The 24,434-nt window shown below is 42.0% G+C and overlaps 1 protein-coding gene across 1 annotated transcript in view; it reads left to right on the forward strand.

Moving 5' to 3' along the window:
• NSMAF (neutral sphingomyelinase activation associated factor) overlaps positions 1-24,434 on the forward strand; it is a 116,539-nt gene that overhangs the window by 53,552 nt on the left and 38,553 nt on the right. Inside the window, exons 15-23 of the mRNA XM_040433691.1 lie at positions 2,632-2,722; positions 5,468-5,531; positions 6,461-6,512; positions 6,586-6,706; positions 6,819-6,950; positions 11,829-11,871; positions 12,418-12,581; positions 15,328-15,436; positions 18,980-19,038. Of these exons, the coding sequence (XP_040289625.1) occupies positions 2,632-2,722; positions 5,468-5,531; positions 6,461-6,512; positions 6,586-6,706; positions 6,819-6,950; positions 11,829-11,871; positions 12,418-12,581; positions 15,328-15,436; positions 18,980-19,038 (835 nt within the window). The remainder of the gene's footprint in view (positions 1-2,631; positions 2,723-5,467; positions 5,532-6,460; positions 6,513-6,585; positions 6,707-6,818; positions 6,951-11,828; positions 11,872-12,417; positions 12,582-15,327; positions 15,437-18,979; positions 19,039-24,434) is intronic.

A 24,434-nucleotide genomic window follows, 5' to 3' on the forward strand; every position in this document is an offset into this window, starting at 1 on the left:
TCTATATCTTGCATTTCTTACCTATTTTCTGCGACACACGGGTGAGTCGCGTGGGAAGAGCACCACACCACTGTTTCCTATAGGTGCAGCCACTAACCATCTATACCATTTAGCCTGTGGTCTTAACCTGTGCCTCTGGACATAAAAATCCCCACTGTACACAGTCCCAACTCTACTTAGTTTCTGGCCCCCTTCGTTACCTGCAGGACCAAGATGCAGCTTGGTCCAGCGACCGCTGCAGCCAGTCACAGGCCTTGGCAATTACAGCAGCTTGAAACTGCGGTAACTTAACATTTAAGCCACGGTGACTGCTAATTGATTGCAGTGGTTACGGAACTAAAGCCTCTTCCTGGCCCAGCAGGGACAGCTCGGAATGGAGCAGTGGCGGTACCGCAGACAGAGGGTTAGGGTTTTTTATGTTCAAGGACACAGGTTCGAATCCTTGGGGTTGTTGGCTTCAAGTCCGGCCAACCCCTTTAATCTTTTGGACTCTTTTTACCTTTTTGAAGTGAATGGATCCACTGAGGGATATATTTCAATACATATTAAAACCAATAGATATTCAAACGCTGAAGCCCCAGGGAGATCAGAAGCAGGCTGAGAAGCCCCTGCATCATACAGTTATCTGGTGTCTTCAGCATTCAACAGATTCTCCTTGGCAATCCGCAGTTGCGAAGGGGTGACTTTACATACAGATTTCCAATTAAAAAAAAAACTATTTCTTTAATAAAGTTTATAATTAAAACACACCCACCGCCCTGCACATTAAAATGGCAGTATTTTTTGCTTTGAATATCTGCATTCCAAGGGCCATAACTTTTTAAAGGGGTTATGCAAGAATGGGTGTTTTTTTGGGGTAATCCACTTGCCCAGACCTGTAGGGGAAAGATTACTTACCTGCTTCCCAGTGCCAGCTCCACGCTCCTTTTCCTTCAGGCCTGCGATTCTCCACTGGGCTCCCTTGATATCAACATCCGGTTTGACATCGCCGCAGCCAATCACTGACCACAGTGGTGTCTGGCTCCCCTTATGTCATGAAAAATGGTCACATGATGCAAGGGGACCTGGTCTCTGCTGCTGCCAGTGATTGGCTGCAGCGATGTCAAACCGAATGTTTACATTGAGGGAGCTTGGGGCAGCATCTCAGGCCTGGAGGTGAAGGAGTGGGGAGCCAGCTCTGGGAAGCAGTAATTTTTCCTTTACAGGTCTCCTTTACAATCCCTTTTAAATGTTTCCATCACGGTTTTTTCTCTTTATTTAAAAAGATGATATAATATCTTTATCATTTGTTAAAAATACCAATGTATTTTTGATCTTTAAAACGTGTTACTTTTATATTGAAACACAAGACGACATACTTAAGTGAACTATACTTAATAAAAAAGTGTCTTGAAATTAAAATTTAAATTAAATGTTTCCATCACGTGGCTGGATGAAGGCTTATTTTTTGCCACTTTTAGTACACTCTCCCAGTTCTTCGTTTTGCTTTAGCTATATCGATATCTTTATCTGCTCTTGCAGAAAGTAATGGGCCACCGTAATTCAATTCTTCTGTTATTTTTATTTATTTTTTTTGGGGGGGGGGGGGGGGGGGGGAGAAGATAAAAAAGATATGAATTGAACTCCACAATTCTATCCGTGTGATAAACACAGTAACACATGATTTTATAGCGCGGGTTCTTTTTGTTGCTGTGATACCAACTTTGTGTACTTTTTAATAAAATAAAAAATATGTTTTATTTATTCCTATAATAAAGCACAAAAGGTGGAGAGTTTTTTTTATATTTTTTTTTTTTTTTGTTTTTTTAACTCTAGATTTTTAAATTGGTTTATTTTCCTTTTCTGTTGTCTCACTGGCTGACTACCACGTGATCAATTGATCATTGCTCATATTTTAAACTGCATTGTATCTGTCGCAGTGTATTATGCCTGCAGTACCTTTTGTAATACACGTTTAGTGTCTATGGAGGCCCAAAGGACACTCCAGTTTACTTCATTATACCGTGAAACTAAAGCTATGGAATGGCTGTCTCTTTCAAGTAGTTGCATTTCTGTTTGTTGTTCTGTGTAGCTATATAGCTGGTCTTCTCTTTTTTTGTAGGATTTAAGTATTTCATGGAAATCAGAGAAAGCTCTGGTCTCCACGGTTATAGTACAGTTTTGGATAAATCTGACAATTGATCTTCAATCTTTGATCACATGGATGTTACCTCATTAAGAGCACAGTCCTCACAATCAGGTATTCATCTTAGGGCCCTTTTAGGCATTTCAGACATTGAGCCATTCAGTTACTGTAAATGGGTTTATTCACATGAGCAATTTCCTACACAGACCATTGGTCCATGCCAAGAAAATCGCAGCATGTTCTAACTTTGTCCATTTTTTTTCCACAAGACTCAGTGTTTCCGAGTTTCTTGTCAGATGTCTGGAAGGGACCTTAGTGCAGTCATTTCACTCCACTTTGCATCAATGTGTAGTGCAGTCAGGATATAAAGCTTATTGCATAGATTATGCATAATATACCTTCCTCATTATTATTATATTACTGTCCTTTTTAAACATAGATTATTAATGGGTGATGGCAAACTTAATAGCTACTATAATTGTTCATTTCTAATGATTGCCTTACAGAAGCGGTATCGTGAAATGTCTGAGCCAAAATTCATGTACGGAAGTCACTACTCCTCTCCAGGATATGTTCTCTTCTACTTGGTTAGAGTTGGTAAGCCACAGTTGAGTCATTTTTGCAGGGCGGCTGATATCCAAAATGAATGATGATATGGCAAACTACAATTGTTGAGCGAAGAACTTCCTGCAGGCAGAAATAGCATTTTGTGGTTGATCTGATGGGTAACAGCTGACACCTGAGATGAGATATATGGTGATGAGGGCGTTCATGTAAAAACACAATCAAAGATAAGATCTTTACTGCATAGAACATTTCCTTATACAAATGTGGATGTAAATGGTTTAAGATAAAGCACCACTTCCTACATCCTAATCATGTAAAGTGTCTATTTTCTTTAGAAAATCCTGTTTCAGGTAGGCCAATCTGCGTTGTGAACTCTGGCAGTCTGTTCTGGCAAAGGAACAGACTGCCGGAGTTCACTGTATCTGGCATATCCGGAAACGAGTGTGCATCGCCAATGCCCATTCACCATAATGGGATCCGGCAGGGATGTGGCCACTTTCCGGCACATGTGCCGGCTTTCAGACGGACAAAAATTGTGTGTAGCATTAATAACTGGAACAGAGTGCCGGAGTTCATAGCGCATATGTAAACCCAACCATACTGATAGGGAATTCTGAGTTATTAGAGGGAAGACCGTTTTTAGACAGAGGTGAAAGCTTCTACAAAGCTTGTCTCTTTAGAAGACTTGGCATACAGTTGCAAGAAAAAGTATGTGAACCCTTTGGAATGATATGGATTTCTGCACAAATTGGTCATAAAATGTGATCTGATCTTCATCTAAGTCACAACAATAGACAATCACAGTCTGCTTAAACTAATAACGCACAAAGAATTAAATGTTACCATGTTTTTATTGAACACGCCATGTAAACATTCACAGTGCAGATGGAAAAAGTATGTGAACCCTTGGATTTAATAACTGGTTGAACCTCCTTTTGGCTGCAATAACTTCAACCAAACGTTTCCTGTAGTTGCAGATCAGACGTGCACAACGGTCAGGAGTAATTCTTGACAATTCCTCTTTACAGAACTGTTTCAGTTCAGCAATATTCTTGGGATGTCTGGTGTGAATCGCTTTCTTGAGGTCATGCCACAGCATCTCAATCGGGTTGAGGTCAGGACTCTGACTGGGCCACTCCAGAAGGCGTATTTTCTTCTGTTTAAGCCATTCTGTTGTTAATTCACTACTATGCTTTGGGTCGTTGTCCTGTTACAACACCCATCTTCTGTTGAGCTTCAGCTGGTGGACAGATGGCCTTAAGTTCTCCTGCAAAATGTCTTGATAAACTTGGGAATACATTTTTTCTTCGATGATAGCGATCCGTCCAGGCCCTGATGCAGCAAAGCAGCCCCAAACCATGATGCCCCCACCACCATACTTCACATTTGGGATGAGGTTTTGATGTTGGTGTGCTGTGCCTCTTTTTCTCCACACACAGTGTTGTGTGTTTCTTCCAAACAACTTTGGTTTCATCTGTCCACAGAATATTTTGCCAGTACTGCTGTGGAACATCCAGGTGCTCTTGTGCAAACTGTAAATGTGCAGCAATGTTTTTTTGGACAGCAGTGGCTTCCTCTGTGGTATCCTCCGATAAAATCCATTCTTGTTTAGTGTTTTACGTATTGTAGATTCGCTAACAGGGATGTTAGCAAATGCCAGAGACTTTTGTAAGTCTTTAGCTGACACTCTAGGATTCTTCTTCACCTCATTGAGCAGTCTGCGCTGTGCTCTTGCAGTCATCTTTACAGGATAGACACTCCTAGGGAGAGTAGCAGCAATTTGTAGACAATTTGTCTTACCGTGGACTGATGAACATCAAGGCTTTTGGAGATACTTTTATAACCCTTTCCATCTTTATGCAAGTCAACAATTCTTAATCGTAGGTCTTCTGAGAGCTCTTTTGTGCGAGGCATCATTCACATCAGGCAATGCTTCTTGTGAAAAGCAAACCCAGAACTGGTGTGTGTTTTTTTTTTTTTTTATAAGGCAGGGCAGCTGTAACCAACACCTCCAATCTCATCTCATTGATTGGACTCCAGTTGGCTGACACCTCACTCCAATTAGCTCTTGGAGATGTCTTTAGTCTAGGGGTTCACATACTTCTTCCACCTGCACTGTGAATGTTTACATGGTGTGTTCAATAAAAACATGGTAACATTTATTTCTTTGTGTGTTATTAGTTTAAGCAGACTGTGATTGTCTATTGTTGTGACTTAGATGAAGATCAGATCACATTTTATGACCAATTTGTGCAGAAATCCATATCATTCCAAAGGGTTCACATACTTTTTCTTGCAACTGTATCTGGCTGTTAGACTGCTTTTATACAATCAGTGTTTGGACAGTGATCAGAGATTTCCATCAGTGATTCTGAGCCAGAACAGGTAAATATCTTTCTACTATACCTTGGCTTTGTGTAGGCCTCATTCCTGGTTTTGGCTTACAATCACCAGTGATCACTGATCACACTCTGACCAAAAAGTGATGTGTGAAAGCAATCTAACATGGTCAGTTCATTGATTCAAGCAAGAATTGTGTAATGCTCCATTTCTCCTGTGGTGGTGCTGTACGGAAATGTAATACTTGCTCCTGGACACCCACTGAGTATAGCCGATCATTTGGAATCTCAGTAATCTTTTTGATCAGTGTTCATTTTTAAATTGTTGGATATGCTGTCTACTTTTTATACCATTTGATTTGTAGTGTTGGTTCAATTAATTAATATTTTTTTATATTATTGAAATCCGATACAATGGTCTCTTCTTCTTTTACAGCCCCAGAGCACATGCTATGCATCCAAAATGGAAGGTTTGACCATGCGGATAGAATGTTCAACAGGTTAGTAATACACCGTGCAGGGGATCAGTGGTCAAGATGGTCCTTTTTGTAGAAATGTTTTAATATTGCACACATGTCATCTGATGTAATGTATCCTCTCAAGTGGTGTCTTGTTATTAAAATATCAAATTAAATTGTATCTCTGATGTAAAGTAAAAACTGTACGTTTCTCTTAGATCCTTATATGCAGTTTCTTTGAAGAGCCTTTCTCTTCAAATTTCAGCGTTTTTTGCTGTAGGCGATTGTGTTTAGTTTTTTCCACGCGGGTGCAATGCGTTTTGATGCGTTTGTCACGTGAGCAACCATCTCCTAGCAACCATTAGTGAAAAACGCATTGCACCTGGACTGCATCCAGATTACATCCGGTTGCAATGCTTTTTTCACTGAAGCCCCATTCACTTTTTTGGGTCCAGGGCAGAATATAGAACATGCTGTGATTCTCACGCAACACAGAACTGATGCGTTGAAAAAAAAAACGCTCATGTACACAGACCCATTGAAATGAATGGGTCATGATTCATTGCGGGTGCTCTGCATTCACTTAGGCATCGCACTCGCAGGGAAAAATCGCTCATGTGAAAGGGGCCTTACAGACACTAAAATGCTTGCAAATTCTTTGTTTGGATAAGCTAGTAAAATTATTTTAGGTATATCTCTGTCTTTACCTGCTACTGCAGCAGACATCAGCAGGGAGAAAGTACAGGGCTACAGCAATTCAGTGAAGCTAGCAAAAAATGTTGTGCTTTTTAAAAATAAATAAAATTCTAGATTTAAAAACTTGAATTTACGTTTGCATACCATGGCGCATATTTTAAGAGTTTTTAATTAGGAAAACTGCCAACACTGAAATATAAAATAAATATCACTTCCAAAATAAGCTGCATGACCCAACCATAAAAAAATAATAATAAGCTTTTAACTTTTTCTAGTATTGCAGAAACGTGGAGGAACTGCTTAGACGGTGTAACCGACTTTAAAGAGGTAATCCAAGTTTCCATCTGTACAGTATTTATTTCTCAGTTTTCTTTTTCTTTTAATTTCTATCCTATTTTAGTTAATTCCAGAGTTTTATGGAAGTTGTGGTGCATTCTTGCTAAACAGTATGAACCTGGACCTTGGGAAAAGACAAGGGGGGAGATTGGTTGATGATGTAGACATTCCTCCTTGGGCGTCAGGTAAAAGAACCATGCTGTATATTGTCAAATAAGAGTGCAGATCAAAGCCGCCACGCATCCAATAGATTATAGCATGTGCAGTCAAGTGTATGTTAACTTCTCTTTTAATTAGATGTAGATGACTTCCTGCGGAAAAACAAAGAGGCTTTAGAAAGTCAGTATGTGTCGGACCATCTCCATGAATGGATTGACTTGATATTTGGCTATAAGCAGAGAGGAAGTGAGGCTGTTTCTGCAAATAATGGTAAGCCTGTTAAGTATGTCAAAGGACATTGAACCGTAAAAGTAACTATAGAATTTCCAGCCCCTACACTATTAGTTTTGCATTTGACTTGTGTTTAAGATGGTTTCACATGGTGCAATTGCATGTGTTTTATCTTCAATTAATTTAAAAAATAGGCGTCTTTTTCACTATTCTTGATTAAAATGATCCTATTGCCTAGTGTATATAACCCCTAGACAGACCTGTGTGTGCCAGGTTGATACAACTGTTGCTCTAAAAACCCATCAGATCCTACAGTCCTGTATTGCTCCCTGATACTTGCTATTCTACTTATAGGAGTTATACCATGATTAATGTAAAATCATATATGAAAATCATATATCCAATAATATGTGACTATCTCTCACTAACAAACTTAGAACCAGCCCTGTACCTCACATGGATCCAGAGATCTCCCCATTTATTGCTCCAATTGCTCTGCTAGATTTATTTCCATCTCAGTCAGCAGGACAGAGAAATTAGAAAAAGGGCAAACAGCAGGTGGCGCTATACAGATAGATTTCAATGAATAACTCAGTGGCTATACAAAATTTTTAATTACATGCAAATACAATAATATTCAGATCCAGGTGTAGTTTTGAAAAATATAGAATAGTTTACATGGGACAGCCCCTTGAAAGGGAGTCTGTCACCTCTTTTTCACCAATATAACTAAGAGCACTGCCCAATAAAACATTGCAGACACATCCCAAGCATACCTGTGTGCACTTTGTGTCTTTATTCCATGTCCAGGAAAAGCACTTTTATTCTGCCAGAAAACAGCTCCCAAGTGCCAGCTCTGCTGCTCCAAGTGCCCGAAGCAAACCAGACTGAAGCGGGGTGGGCTGCTTTAGTTGCTCATATCTTGGGAGTAGTACCAGCTAAAAATATGACCTTGACCCTGTTTGAAAGCTGGCATTCCAACCTTTCAAACTATTCCGCAGCATTATATCCACTGTATCAGAAGATATAGTCGTTAGAAATCGAGTCAGGAGTGAAAGCTGTTTTACTTTCACTTTCAGCGGGGCACTTGGGAGCTGTTTTTCAGCAGAATAAGGCCTCATGCACACGGCCGTTGTTTGGGTCGGCTCGGATGTGGACCCATTCACTTCAATGGGGCCGCAAAAGATGCAGACCGCACTCTGTGTGCTGTCCGCATCCATTGCTCCGTTCCGTGGCCCCGCTAAAAATATATAACATGTCCTATTCTTGTCCGCGCTTTGCGGACAAGAATAGGCATTTATATTGAAGGCAAATTGCAGAACGCGCACGGACGCCATCCGTGTTTTGCGGATCCGCAATTTGCGGACCGCAAAACACACCACGGTCGTGTGCATGAGGCCTAAAAGTGCTTTTCCTGGACATGGAATACAGACACATGGTACACACAGGTATGCTTGGAAAGCGTTTGCAGTCTTCTATGGGGCAGTGTTAGTTATATTGGTGAAAATGAGGTGACAGACTCCCTTTAAAGAGGACCTGTCCCCTCTCCTGACATGCCTGTTGTAATATCTTTATGCATTCCCCATGTAATAACAATTCTGGAGCATCTATTCTTATGACTCTATGTTGTGCCATTCCTTTATTATTTATATTAGAAGTTATCAATGAATTGCTAGCAGTCTGCAGTAAGGGTACAGAGGGGAGGTAACCAGTTGGGGGAAAGAGACAGACTGTGCAGGTACACACCCCCAACTGGTTACCTCCCCTCTGTACCCTTACTGCAGACTGCTAGCAATTCATTGATAACTTCTAATATAAATAATAAAGGAATGACACAACATAGAGGCATAAGAATAGATGCTCCAGAATTGTTATTACATGGGGATGCATGTAGCTATTACAACTGTCAGGCATGTCAGGAGAGGTGACAGGTTTTCTTTAATTGTTATTCACACACACTATGGTATACAGTGTATCTCTGAGCCCATAGACATTTTAGTATAAGGGTATTTTCACACTTGCGTTTTTCTTTTCCGGCATAGAGTTCCGTCCTAGAGGCTCTATACCGGAAAAGAGCTGATCAGTTTTATCCCCATGCATTCTGAATGGAGAGCATTCCGTTAAGGCCGAATGAACACGGCCGAGAGTGGTCCGTGGTATGCCGGCCTGGATTCCTGTTCAGAGCAGGAGCGCACTGCATCATTGGTTGCTATGACGCTGTGCGCTTCATGCCGCCGCTGCTGTACAGTAATAGACTCATATAGTGTATTACTGTACAGCAGCGGCGGCATGACGCGCACGGCGTCATAGCAACCAATGACGCCGTGCGCTCCCGCTCTGAACAGGAATCCAGGCCAGCATACCACGGACCGCTCTCGGCCGCGGAACACGGCCGTGTGCATTCGGCCTAAGGATGTTATCAGTTCAGTCTTTTTGACTGTTCAGGACGGAGATAATACCTCAGCATGCTACGGTTTTATCTCCAGCCAAAAATCTGGAACACATTTTTTCCCATAGGAATGTGTTAGTGCAAAAATACTGCAATGCCGTATCCATCCTCTGCGCAGACCGAAAAAAATAAATGCTGGATCCGTTTTTCCAGATGACACCGGAAAGACTGATCCGGCATTTCAATGCATTTGTAAGACGGATCAGGATCCTGATCAGTCTTACAAATGCCATCAATTGGCATACGTTTTGACGGATCCGGTAGGCAGTTCCGGCGAAGGAACTGCCTTCCGGATTCCTCTGCCGCAAGTGTGAAAGTACCCTAAGATATGGCAGGGAAGGAAGAATTCTGGAAGAGAGCGCAAGCTTCACAGATAACTCCCCCTGAGCTCTGAATTTGCAGGTCCACAAACATGTCAGAAATGTAAAATCCTGAAAACAAAAGAAGCAACACATTAATTAACTAGTAACACAAAAATATCTAAGTACATTGTTTTCCTTTACTGTGATGCATTTACCCTTTTAATATGTTAACTTGGCAGAATATCACATGGTTGGACGTTTAAGGCCTGTTTTCAATGCAAAAACAAAACTGCTGGTTCTTATAAACCACCTAATCTCTTCCACATGGCATTCTAAACAAAGCGTCACTGGTTACTATGGGGTTTGCTGAAAATGTGTCTTGAGAGGTTTAGGCCATTTGGAAATTGATGATGGTCAGAGCAAAGGAATCCCCATGAATAGAGAGAACTCCTGCAAGTGCCCTAGAGGTGGTGCTCTCTGCAGAGAGCTGCTTCACAGCTCTTCCCCTCTGCACTGAGAGAGAGCTGACACTCTCTTCCGGTTGGATGCTGTAGCTGTCACCTAAATCAAAAAGGAGGGGCTGTGAAGCAGCTTAATGCAGAGAGCACTTCACATTTAAATTCTGCATACTGGACACTTACAGGAGCAGAATCTGGCAGAATAAAGTTCATATTCACGCTACTCCTGAAGATAAAAGCTCTATGAAAGATATGTTTATCCTGCTCTAGTACTGTCAGCGGTTTTGCATGGTCAAAACTGCTGACAGACTCCCTTTAAATTGAGCAGCTTTTATAGCAAGGGTAAGTATTCCCACACAATCTGATAAAAGAGGAAAACTAATGAAGAATTGTCTTAATACAGGATCAATGGGACCTGGTTAAAAAAAAAAAAAGCCCAAATAAAATATTAACACAAAGCATCATGCTACAACTTTAGAGTTTTCTCTGCTCCGTTTTCTGCCCCTAGTTCTTAAGAAATTCCATATTGTGTTAATGTTCTTTGCAGCAAATTATTTATTTTACTTTTTCTCATTATCTGACGTTTTAGATCATTAACCGCCAGATTAACTGGTTATTATTTTACTTTTTAAGTTGTTTGATGGCAATGACTTTGTTGAAATGTGACCATACAAGTGCTGCATGTCAGTAAAAAGTTATCACCACTGAACATCTTCCAGTCATTTTTCATGCCAGTTGAGCTTAGAACTTATCCAGCAACTTTATTGATGACTTGTGCTACTTTTTGACAAATGAAAGCTTCCAATCTTTCTCGTTGATAAGGCTCTTGTATTTCACACCAACTAGATGTTTGAACAGCAAGAAGTACTTGTTGAGGTCAGCATTAGCATATGTGTCACTTGAGGTATGTTACAGGTACCCTAAGGTGACTGATATGCCACGCGTGCCAAGAAAGGAAAGTACATGTGGCACAATGGCTTATCTCCTTTGAAAATTAAAAATCCTTCGTTGCCATTTCATCATCTGTCAGAAGAGTTGGAAGGCCCCCATACACATTAGATGGGTTTCCAGTCCCATTGAACACTGGTCTAATGTGTATGGGGACCATTAAAGACTACGTACACCTTCAGTTACTCATTTTTGGCTAAAAATCTTTTTTTCAATTGGTCTTTTTTTTTTAAATATTGAGCTTTTCTGTCACAAAGGGTTAACTGTTTTTCTAGCTGTGTGACTGACTGGTACTTTCACTTTGTGCTGGTCATGTAATAAACCTGATCTCTAAACTACTGAGAGGTCATAAACACTTATTTAAGCCACATTCTTATCAGTAAGATAAGAACAGCTGTAATGAGTGTTTATAAGGTCTGATATAAGGAGTCGCCTTCTCCTGGTTTGGAAAATACAGAAAATACCAAGGCTGCTACTAGAGCATGTCAGCTCTGTACAGAAAAAAGGCCGCCATATTTTCAATAAAGACCAAATAAAAAAATATTTTTAGCTCAAAATGAGTACAATGCAATAATAAAACAAATAGCCTTTAAACTTTCATTTTATATATACTGAAGGTGAGAAACACTTAGTAGAAATAGGAACTTTCTGAAGTTGTGAAGATGGTGAGATTAATAGACAGGGTTAGGAGTTTCCTTAGAAATGTTATAGCAGGTTTTTTTTTTTGTATTGAAGATGTGCTTATTTTCTTCTTCCTAAGTGTTCCATCCGGTGACATATGAAGGAGAAATCAACTTAAAAAGGTAATACAAGTGAGCTTTCCAGATATGTTATATTGCTGTAGTGATTTTGTCAATCTCAGATAAGACTGCCCAAGCCTAGAAAGAGCAGAGGTCTGAATGTATAAATTACTCGTTTTAATGAATCTTTTCCCAAAAAACTATAGATCAGTCTGCTCAGCTCCTCCTGCTTTATAACATACTGCCTTTCATTGCATTTTCATGGTGATGTACTCCCCCCCAGACAGGGCTGGTGCAAGGATTTTTGCCACCCTAGGCAAAAGCTAATTTTGCCGCCCCCTTGAGTCCGCCCATTGACCACGCCCACACCATTTTACTTGACCAGCTAATTTTAGATATTCTACAGCAGTCCTGTTACAATATTTTAGCAAAATCTAGGAAACTTCTAGTGCAGATAAAATCTCACTCATAGGTGCTGATCTTCTCACGCAGAGTTACTAGAGGCCTGATACTGCCTACTGTTACTTTTCCAGTTCACACATTAGTTTCTTATATTGCATCATTTTGGGAATGACTATAATGAACCGTATTTCGTCACTTACCTTTCAGCATTGAAGATCCTGATCAGAAAATAGCATTGCTAACTCAAATTTTGGAATTTGGTCAAACTCCAAAACAGCTTTTTACAAAAGCTCATCCAAAGAGGATATTTACCAAGTCCAAATCTTTTTCCCGGTCATCCAGTCAGAATCTGTCTACAGTTGAATCACCAGGTATGATATTTGTTTTGTGCAGATCTGAAAAATGTGCTAAAGCCATATTCCAGCATTGTAAAACTGGTTTCATACCATGTTCAGGACACCTGCTTTCCATTAGTTTTTTTTTTCTACTCAAGTAGAAATGGATCTGGCACAAGGGACAGGGAAAACATTCCTTGACATTTCCTTAGATTAAAAAAAAAAGTTTGCATCGTTCTTGGGTGTATGCCTACTTTTTATTAAAACAAAAAAACGTGGCAGTTTGGATTACCAACTTGTTTTGAGAAGCCAGCCTGAGCACAACCTACAGTTCTACCAGGTTGATTCAGAATAAGGCAAAAACCATGGCTGAGCCAGTTGCTAACCCAATTACACATCTTCCATAGTTCCAGCATCCTCATTTTATGGTGGCCATTTTATTTCCTCAGATTGCTCCTAGAAAATATGAGCTATCATATAAATAGTGAGAGGTTTTACAGCCATATTTTATTAATTCCCAGAGAACCATGGGGGGTGTATGCCATACAGATATTTTTTAGTTTATTTTAGTTGGCACCGTACTTTCTTGGTTAAGCAGGTGACATTTAATGGAGAATTATGTAATGCCTAATCATGCCATGTATTATTGGATTTTCCTGTGTAAATACAGTAAACAGGGCATTTAATAGAATGGCCTTTTCCTTGTCCTCCACAGTTACACCCAGATTATTTATCAGAGGCCTTTCAGTTTTACATTTCTCTTAGTTTGTGCACGTTCACCTGATTGCTATCTCGCTTGGCTTTGGCAGTGCGTGCATGTGCCCTGGATGGGGAGAGGTCTAAAAGGTGCTGCCAAACTCCATGATGTCTGATCAGCAGCCTTCTCACTACCCAAGACTTGGGGAGCCTGTAGCTAATTGTACATGGTGTTACTTAGCTAGTTACTCGCTACTTCTTGACTTATGCAGGGACTGGACCCATTGTTTATATATCCTGGTGATTCTTACACAACCAGATAATGGAACGCATTGGGAGCAAATAAGGGTGATTGTTGGGTAACCATATTTAGGGTCATCTTGTAGAAGCGGGAGTTATCTTTGGGGCACCAGCACGAATGCTGGTTGTGTGTAACTAGGGACAGCCAAAGTGTCCTCTCCGAACACATCAGCTATACATAATAAAGTACAACCCTAGAGGGTCGTCCACCCTGCCTTCTGGTGAGTGCACAGGGAGACCTTTCTTTCTTGGTAAAGATGTTTACATATTGGCTAACTTTGGCCTCATGCACACGACCATTGTTTTATTCCGTGTCCGTTGTGCCGTTTTTCGTGATTTTCTGTGGACCCATTGACTTTCAATGGGTCCGTTGAAAACAAGGCTAATGCACCGTTTGCCATCCGCGTCCGTGATCCGTGGTTCCAGTCCGTCAAAAAAATATAACCTGTCCTATTATTTTCGCGGAAAACGGTTCGCGGACCCATTCAAGTCAATGGGACCGCTAAAAAACGCGGAGGCACACAAGATTGTCATCCGTGTCCGTTTTTTTCCCATCATTTGCATGGCAAACCTGTCTTAGACTTTTTTTTACTTTCCTTTGTCTGGTGGTCCTCCAAAAATAAAGGAAGACACACGGAAACAAAAACGGATCACGGAACAACGGAACCCCATTTTGCGGAACGGAACACAACAACGGTCGTGTACATGAGGCCTTTAATGCATATACCTGCTTACTGTATGAGGCGCTTTATGGTACCATGTATAAATGTCAGTGTGAATTGAATTACACACTGCTTGTAGTTGGTTAGATGGATTGTAAGGCTTTTAGGATTTTTAGAACTTATTTAATAGAAGCTATGTTTCAAGATTTCCATCTTTGTTGTCCAGAATTTTATGGAGAGAATAGTTGTAGATCTCTAAACCGGTGGCCATCCTGATTTTACTGAGTTTTGTCATCAAGCGGAACATCCACGTATACAGTTCGGCCATATCTTCTCTAATTTATCTAACCTCAGAAATAACCTCCACTCTAATGACGAACTCCTCTTTACCATTTCTATTCCCTCCTCATGCCCTCTTACAGGACTTCTCTTGAGCCTCCCCTCTCTTTTGGAACTCTCTCCTTCATTTCATCCAGTACTCCCAGCCCCTCAAATGCTTATTGAAAACTTACCTCCAAGCAGATAACCAGCTCCATCTTCACCTGTCGTATCTAGATCTGCTTACTCAATTTCCTAACCTCGTGTTTGGTACCTATTTCCTATTCCTTAAAAATTGTAAGTTTTTATGGCCAGGTCTCCTACCTAATGTAAGCACGTTATGGTCTGTACCAACTTGTCTTTTGTAATTGTTACAATGTGTTGCTGTACATTGTGCTGTGTTAGGCCTCATGCACACGACCGTTTTTCGGGTCCGCCTCTGAGCAGTGCTTTTTGCGGCTCGGGTGCGGACCCATTCACTTCAATGGGGCCGCAAAAGATGCGGACAGCACTCTGTGTGCTGTCCGCATCCGTTGCACCGTTCCGTGGCCCCACAAAAAAATACATAGCATGTCCTATTCTTGTCCGTTTTGCGGACAAGAATAGGCATGTCTACAATGGGCCGCCCGTTCCGTTCTGCAAATTGCGGAAGGCACACGGGCAGCTTCCGCTTTTTGCGGATCCGCGGTTTTGGGACCGCAAAAAAATGGCACGGTCGTGTGCATGTAGCTTTAGCCCTATAAAGTTGTTGGTGCATGCTCTCATCTTTCGTATAGATGTATATATATTTTTTTTGTTTCATACAGTTTCGCCCAGTGAAGATTCTTTTGAAGACCTAACTGAAGAAAGTAAAACCCTTGCATGGAGTAATATCACCAAATTCCAAATAGAGAGCAGACACAAGATTCACAAAGAGTGAGTGATATGTAAATGTGAAATCCATGTTTGCTATGTTATGAGATTATTGTAAAGACGGCTTGTAGGATGATTACAGGATATAACCTATTACATGGGATATAGGATGATCACAAACAGTAAATACTTGATTTCTTCATGGACAGTCAATTCTTGCTTAAAAGGGCTTTCCACTTTGGCCATCCATCTGAAATAAACCACTAAGTGGGGAAATCAGGGTAATATTTTAAGTCCGTTTTGCTTGAGTCTGCGTTGGCATACTTTCACCAAATTTATTAAATGTCACACACTGTGAATTTTGCCACATTTTTCCCACCCACTTTTCAAAACTTGAGTGAGTGGTAAAAAAAAATGCAAAAAGTCACAACATTTTTGCACAACAAAGCCCAAGCACTTGCAGGACCCAATTTTGGGACTTTTTGAAGTCAGAATTCTGGATTTCAGGGCTCGGTAAAAAAAAGAGTATTTTGTGATCTGCTGTTGGTGCCAGGTGAAAGCAACCTGCCAGTATAATTTTTCATTCAACATCTATGCAGGAGAAATGAAGCATTAGGGTGCCAGCAGATTTTGTTGCATAAAATTTCTGAGACTGAAAATCTGTTCCATTCACCTAAATGAGGCTTGCACATTTCCATGTGCTTGCCATTTAAAACAACTCCGTTTACATGAATGAACTGATTTTCAGCTGCAGAAATGTATCCAGCAAAATCTGTCATGTGTGAAGGCACCCTTACTTTAACCATTTAAAACCACAATGCACAGATGAGCCTTGTTCTCCAGAGGAGGAGCCAACAGGAGTGCATCATGAAAGAACAGCACAGCCACTGGTCTGTTGATGATCCTACTTTTCCAGAACAACTGCTCCTGTCCCCATCATGTCTGGTCTACTCTGGACTGGAAGTGATGACGTCCCTTGACCACTTTAGTCAGTCCATGTCCTCAGTACTCACATGTGCAACAATGGCACATCACTGCTGAGGTTCAGTCTACTGTAATGGCAGGACTATTAACAGGTGAATGGTGTAGAGATGAGCAAATTGATTTCTCTCATTAGCAGTGCTTCTTTACCTGTCAAGGGGGAAGGGGGGGGGGAGTAGTACCCATTAGCGTCAAGATTGACAGGGCTGGACATGACCCTGACAATTTTTTGCCTGTACCGGTGCCCTGATTAGCAGAGCAGCGGCAGCACAGGCTTTGCTTCGGAGGAACATTTGCTCAGGCAGGAAGTTGTCAAGGACGGGCCCCCCACAGGTGAAGAGACAAATAGATATGCTCATCTCTAGGATGGTGTTTTCTTTTTGTGGACATATTTTCCTACCCATATTCAGTTTTGCACTTATGTCTGACAACCCCTTTAATGGGGGGACCCTCATCTCATACATATTCCTTAGAGCAGGGGTGGCCAACCCGCGGCTCTCGAGCCGCATGCAGCTCTTTGCCTCTTCAAGTGCGGCCCTAGTGGTGGAGCTGGGAAGCAGTCAGACCAACGCGCTCTTCACCCCATGCTCAGATTTCCTTTCCTGAGGCGCACAGTGTCAGAACATAGTAGATGAAGATGCGCACTATGACCTGACGCTGTGCGCATCAGGTCACAGTGGAGACTGTGTCAGACCTGCAGAGTAGCAGGTGCCTGATCAGGAGAGGTAGGAGATTTCTTAAAATTATAGTATTGAGCATGGGGGTCTGGTCTAAGAATGGGAGGTTCTGATCTGAGCATGGGGGATCTGAGCATGGAGTGTCTTATCTGAGCAATGGGGGTCTGATCTGAGCATGGGAGTCTGGTCTGAGCATGGGGGGTCTAATCTGAGTATGGGGGGGTCTGATCTGGGAGACTAATTTGTGTTATCTGGTCTGAGCATTGGGGGTCTGATTTGGAGTTCTGATGAGGTTTGGGGATCTTATCTTAGGTCAGATGAGCATTGGGGGTCTGATGAAGAAAAATATTTTTTTTCTTTTCTTCTCTGCTAATGAAAAATAAGAGAAAAAAAAAACTTAGATCAGATGAAAAAAAAATTTTTTTTTCTCCGCTAAAACCTAGGTGCATCTTGTAGGGCGAAAAATACGGTGACTCACGTGTAAATGTATAGCTTGTGGCTCCTGGTAGTCATACGTTGTTTTGTTTTTTGGTTGGCCACCCCTGCCTTAGAGCATATAATATACTTTCCATAAAAAAGTGCTGCCATTGTAGGGTGTTTTAAACTATTGGCCAGCAGCTATTATTAGAGAGAAAGTATGTTTTGTGACTGTTTGCACTGTGTACAGCCGGGGGTACAAATGTCACAAATAATGGGGAGGGGAGGAACACCAGAATAACAACAGAAGGGGAAAGACAAAGAACTAGGCCTCAAGGCTAGGGAGAGAGGAATAGTCACCTCCTAGGAAACCCCTAAACCTGGCCCTGACTCCTGTCAGTATGTATAGACCCTGAAGGTGGGATAACACATACGCCGGAACCTAAACCCTAGGAGCCCTGAAATGCCCTAGAGGTAGTGACAGGGAAAGAGACTACTAGTTCCTTCCCAGGTGAACGAACCAACGTCTCCCTGAGGCTTAGTAACAACAAGCACAAGGGAACAACCAAATGCAATGAGCAGTACAACTTAACTTATAGAAAATGGATGAGCAGAAACACAGGAAAGGTCCACACACCAACTCTTCCAAATCCAAGCAGAGAATCTTTGGAATCGAGACGGTTTTTAACCTGGATTTTAGGTTAGGGCTACACGACAACATTTGTCGTGCAACATTTTTTGTAATGATAGTCTATGGTGTCGCACTAAATGATAAAAATTTGAGGCACTCGGTCTGCAAGTTTTGCAATTCAAATGTTTTTTTTTTTTTATTATTTTTTAATTTTTTTCTGCATCATCCATATGCCCGTGAAAAATAAAGGAATAACAGATTATTTCTGACCAGACGTTTCGGTCACGGTGGACCTTCATCAGTGGTCATGTTATCTGTATGCTGGATAAAGGTTTGCCTGGGCGCTGGAAACGTCTGGTTAGAAATAATCTGTTATTCCTTTATTTTTCACGGGCATATGGATGATGCAGAAAAAATGAAAAAATAATAAAAAAAACATTTGAATTGCAAAACTTGCAGACCGAGTGCCTCAAATTTTTATCATTTGGATACGGCCTTATAAGCCCTTGATCGGCATCGGTGATACTATTTGAAAACAGAGTGCGGTTCCTCATTTCTCTACAGATATGGTGTCGCACTGTGACAGTCCCCCAAAAATCCATCTAAGTCGGATTTTTGTGCGACTGTTTTGTCGCAGTCACAGCATGTGACAATGCGACACAGTAGACTATCATTACAATAAATGCCACGCAACAAATGTTATGTAGCCCTAACCTAAATCTCATCCCCATCTTATAACAATAGTAATAATTACCTGATTGTTGCACAGCTTGCTTCTATGTTTGCCTGCAACAGAGGTTCCTATGTTTATACCTGCATTGTAAAGGCTTGAGGGAAAGAAATGTTACATTTGTTTGTTTTCTCATTGATATTAATGTGTTATTGATGTATAACTTTCAGGGCTATAACTGGAATTGCTGTATCTTCAAATGGATCTTCAGTCTTTACAACATCACAAGGTTAGTCTATAGGTTAATTATGAGGAGTATGGTCCTCCCATGTGCCTTGGTTTTCTCTGGACAGTCCCCCTGTTCCAGTCAGTTGCACTCCTCTGTGCCTCCGATATCTCTACTATTAGCATAACAAGCATTACATCGTCCTACTTAACTTCATTATGATCAAAAATAAATCTTAGTTTCCTTATCATCCACCATTACTGCTACCATGGAGAGATGACCCTTGACCTCTATAGGGGCAGGAACACAGAGTTTAAAAGGCCACCACCCACTCTCACCCTCAGTGTTTTCCTGTCCCTATGGAGCACCTACACAGAGTACCTCCGGAAGGAGGTATCGTTAGGGGTACCTGTATACATATGAGGATTTCATCCTGAACTCCCTCGGCCCTCCTGTGAGTTACCCTGTAGGGGGACATGAAACTAATGTATCCTGTCTTTTATATGCAAATACTGGGCTAATGTATAGCTGCTCCTCTTTTATAGGGAGCAAAGGAAAAGATCAAAGCCAGAAACACAAGATGTGCTACTTGTGCTAAAAGGCTGCAAGAAGGTTGCACTAAAAAACTCTGCCAGCCATGTATTTATGCCCTAATGAAAGAGGAACAGCCGTCCATCCTAATGGAGGTTAAATCGATGATACAAAATGAAATCAAATCCTCGCTAGCCTCTTAAATCTGTTTCCGTACCTACGCCAAAAAAAACAAAAATTTCAATTCCATCCTCCTCTGATCCTGAGGACATGGACTTGGGCCCTTCCGAACCTAGAGCAATTGATGGTGATGACAGTCTGTCGGAAGGTGAAATTGTTGGGGATGATAGAAAATTTTTCTTCTCATCCGCGGAAATTGACGACCTATTGGCAGCTGTACGGTCTACTATGGGCATAGAGAACGTCCAGAAACCTAAATCGGTTCAGGACGAAATGTTCGGGGGGCTCAGAGCAAAAAGATCTAAAGTTTTCCCTGTGAACGAGAACATTAGAGATACGATCTTAGACGAATGGAGTGATCCTGAAAGAAGACTAGGAGTCTCCAGGGAATTTAAACAAAGGTTACTGTTTGACCCAACAGAAACAAAAATATTTAATGAGACACCAAAAATCGTCGTACAAGTCGCTAAAGTGGTAAAAAAGACTTCCTTTCCATTCGAGGACTCCTCTCAATTGTCCGATTCTATGGAAAGGAAAGCCGATGCCCTGCTACGCAAATTTTGGGAGGCTTCTATGTATGGTATCAAGACCAACATTGCCGCCACATCTGTCGCCAGAACTATGTATATCTGACTAAATGAGCTCAAAAACCACATAAAAAATAAAACCCCTAGGGAGGAAATTTTAGGTTCAATTCCCTTACTGAGGTCTGCCACTGCCTTTTTAGCGGACGCCTCCGCAGAATCCGTCCGTTTTGCTGCCAAGGATGCAGCTCTATCTAATGCCGCACGTCGCGCCTTATGGGTTAAATCCTGGGGAGGAGACAGAACATCTAAAGCAAAACTTTGCTCTATTGCCTTCTCCGGCGAATATGTGTTTGGTCCTGTGTTGGACACAATACTGGAAAAGGCAGCAGACACAAAAAAGGTTTTCCTGAAGAGAAAAAGAAAAAACCCTTTCGTCCCTATTCCTCTCGTCTAAGTCATATAGAGGCAAAGGTAAAACGGGTCGGTGGAGTTATCCCAAAGGGGGAAAGGCAGAGGGTTCCTCCTCAACCCACAGAATAAACAAACCGACAAACAATGACGCCAAAGTAGGGGGCAGATTGAGGAATTTTCTGTTACCTTGGCAGGAAGTGACCCAGAATCCTTGGGTCATAAAGTTAATCCAGAACGGATATCGTATAGAGCTTTCCTCAATCCCCCCAAGAAGGTTTCAGTTAACTTCTCACAAGCCCAAAACATTGCAAAAAATCTGGCAGGGAGTCCTAGATTTAAAATCGGCAGGCGTGATAACGGAGGTCCCCACCCCAGAAAGAGGGGGGGGGGGGGGGTTACTCAAGTTTATTTCTGGTCCAAAAACCAGACGGATCCTCCCATACTATAATAAATCTAAAAGGGTTAAATCAACGCATATTATACCGGAAATTCAAAATGGAGTCCATTTCCTCCATCATTCCACTAATCAAAAAAGGTTCATACATGACGTCCATAGACCTAAAAGACGCGTATTATCACGTCCCCATACATCAACAGTCTCAGGCCTACTTAAGATTCGCTCTGCAAGACGAAAAAGGCGTAATAAACCACTTTCAGTTTACAGCTTTACCCTACGGCATCTCCTCCGCCCCAGGGTATTTACGAAAATTGTGGTAGAAATGACCGCTTTTCTCAGACTAAAGAAAGTAAAAAAAATTTCCCTACCTAGACGACTTTCTCATCGTAGGAGACTCATCAACAGAGACACACAATATAACCGACTACGTCTTACAAGAAATGTCAAAACGGGGCTGGATATTAAACATTAAAAAATCATGTTTAACTCCAAACACCCAAATAAAATTTCTAGGAGTACTTTTGGACTCTGTGACCCAGTCATCATCCCTCCCCATAGAAAAAGCTGGTGGCTTTCAGGGAGAGAGTACAAAAATTTCAGGCTCAGAAAAAGTGCTCGATAAGAGAAGCCATGAGCATTCTGGCATCCATGACATCCTGTATCACTACGGTGGCTTGGGCCCAAGCCCACTCCAACAATGCAGGCTTGGATCTTAAGAAATTGGGACGGAAAACAGTCCTCACTGGACAGGAAAATATTAATTCCACACCATGTGAAATTAGATCTAAACTGGTGGAATGTAAGGAAAAACTTGTTAAATCACGTAACCTGGGAAACAACCCCAGAGGTCCAAATCATAACTGACGCAAGCAGTCAGGGATGGGGTGCCAAAGTAGACTCCTCAAATTGGCAAGGCAAATGGTCAGACGCAGTAAGTACGAAATCTTCAAATTACAGAGAACTGCGTGCAGTGTGGGAAACCTTAAAGTAGCCCAAAGCCAACTTCTAAAGAAACACCTAAAAGTATTTTCGGACAATACGACAACAGTAGCCTACTTAAAACACCAGGGCGGCACAAAATCCCAAGGTTTAATCCGACTGGCAGAACTAATTTTCCAGTGGGCAGAAGAACATGTCCTATCAATAACGGCGGTCCACCTAAAGGGCTCAGAAAACCTAGAAGCAGACTACCTGAGCATGAAAACTATAGATCAGGGAGAGTGGTCCCTGTGCCAGGATGCTTTCCTAAAAATTTTCAAAAAGTGGGGAACTCCTCAAATAGATTTGTTCGCGTCAAAAGAAAACGCAAAAGTCAAACGCTTCTGCTCCCTGAATCCCAGAGACCGACCGTGGGCAATCGATGCGTTCTCAACCAGGTGGACATGGAACCTGGCATACACTTTTCCTCCCTGGTCCATAATCCCCAGGGTACTTCAAAAAATCGAGAGGGATCCTGAAAGACCTAGCCTTAGAGGAACCTTGGGAAATCCCATACCATCCGAGCCTGCTGTCACAGGGCCCAATCAGTCATCAGAACCCCAGCCTGTTCCGTCTTTCAGCCTGAATCCTGAGGGCGAAATGCTGAAAAGTAAAGGTCTCTCAGGGAAAGTCATCAATACCCTAAAATTGAGCCGTAAAAAAGTAACCACGGCCATATATACGAAAATATGGAAAAGGTACTGTTCCTGGCTAGGGGATACCTGCCCTAACAAATCACCACCATGCATCCAGAAAATTCTAGATTTTCTCCAAAAGGGCCTAGACATGGGGCTTAAACCTAACACATTAAAGGTGCAAATATCGGCCCTAGCAGCATTCTATGATTCTGACCTATCAAACCACAGATGGATTAAACTATTTATGAGAGCGGCTTCCAGAATAAGACCATCCCTTACGAATAAAGTACCACAATGGGACTTAAATCTGGTATTAAGAGGACTGACAAAACCCCCGTTCACTTCTTTGTCAGACATCTCATTAAAACATCTATCATACAAAGCGGTTTTTCTGATCGCCATTACATCAGCCAGTCGCCTAGGGGAAATCCAGGCCCTCTCATGTAAAGAACCTTACCTCTTAGTTTTTTCAGATAGGATATGTAACGGACCGTTTCCGCAGACAAGGGGTTAAAATCCGTTTAGGCGATAAGCCCCTTTCTGAGAGACAGGCACAGCTACTGCAGGACACCAACCTCCCGAACTGGATACAAAGTAGCACTCCAAACTGGAACCTCACGAATAGCTGCTAGCAGACGAACAGGAAAAGCATACAATCCTGGCAATCGGTCTTCTAACAGCATACAGTGAATCCCCCCAATAACGAGACAAGGCTCCGTGTTGAGGGTCAAGCAGTGGTCTGACTGTACTTCACGTACAGCCTCTTTTATTCATAACCCACAAACATAGTACTGCCCACAGGGGTTTGAAATACAACCAATCAGTATATTACAAGACATACAATGTAACTACAGCAACCAATCGTTTACGCCCCCAGAGGACCAGAATGAAGACTGTAACATAGGACAACATATCCCCACAATGCATCATGGTTTCCTTCTCTCTGTCCAGACAACCTGAAGAGCAATCCAATTATCTCTGAGGACAAAAGGAGATCGCCAATACACGTGAGGACAACAGAACAGACATCACCATTTTAAACACACAATGGGACAATAGAAACACACCCAGCATATTCCCTCCCCTTATCCTGAGAGGAGACTCAATTATACATATAGTTAAACATACTTTCTACCCAACTTTCATAACTCTAAAACCATACATCACATTCACATAAAAATTACATATTCGCAATCAATCCATTCAGAGGAACAACATATTAAAAAATGGCATGAATCAGACCAGGGGTTCAAAAGTTAGTATATGGCCCATAATCCAGGGGCAAGAGGCCAGCAGCCAGTCCTCTCCAAAGCCCAGTGGCGAGGTTGGTTTCGCCACACATCTCCCCCCTCCAGGGAAGACTTACCAGATACCTGACCTCACGCCGGTCGGTACCTGAGTTAGTCTGGCAGCCCACCCACAACCAAATACTGGACCTGTTGACTTTAGTAGCCTGTCTCTGTCCAGTGAGTCCACCAAGGTTATGTTGGAAGCTGGTACTCCCGGTCTCTGTGTTGCTCCCTGGCTTGGAGTGGGGGTTGCTTTGTGGGCAGGTATCAGCGGTACTCTGCCCTGGTGCCAGCGCTACCACGGAAGAAGCCTGGTTGGAGCCTGGTTGTTGGAGGGGGAGACCGACTGTCTCTACCCCCTGTGCTGTAAGTGCAGAGACCACGGTCCCATCTGCACTGTTGTGGGGCTTACTGTCTCCCCCTGGTGCGTTAAGCTGCTGCTGGGGAGAGGGGGTAACAAGCTCCTCTCCCATACATACTTCCAGCCGCTGTGGAGGGCGACCGACCG

The sequence above is a fragment of the Bufo bufo genome, chromosome 5 (genome assembly GCF_905171765.1).
Source record: "Bufo bufo chromosome 5, aBufBuf1.1, whole genome shotgun sequence".
NCBI lineage: Eukaryota > Metazoa > Chordata > Amphibia > Anura > Bufonidae > Bufo > Bufo bufo.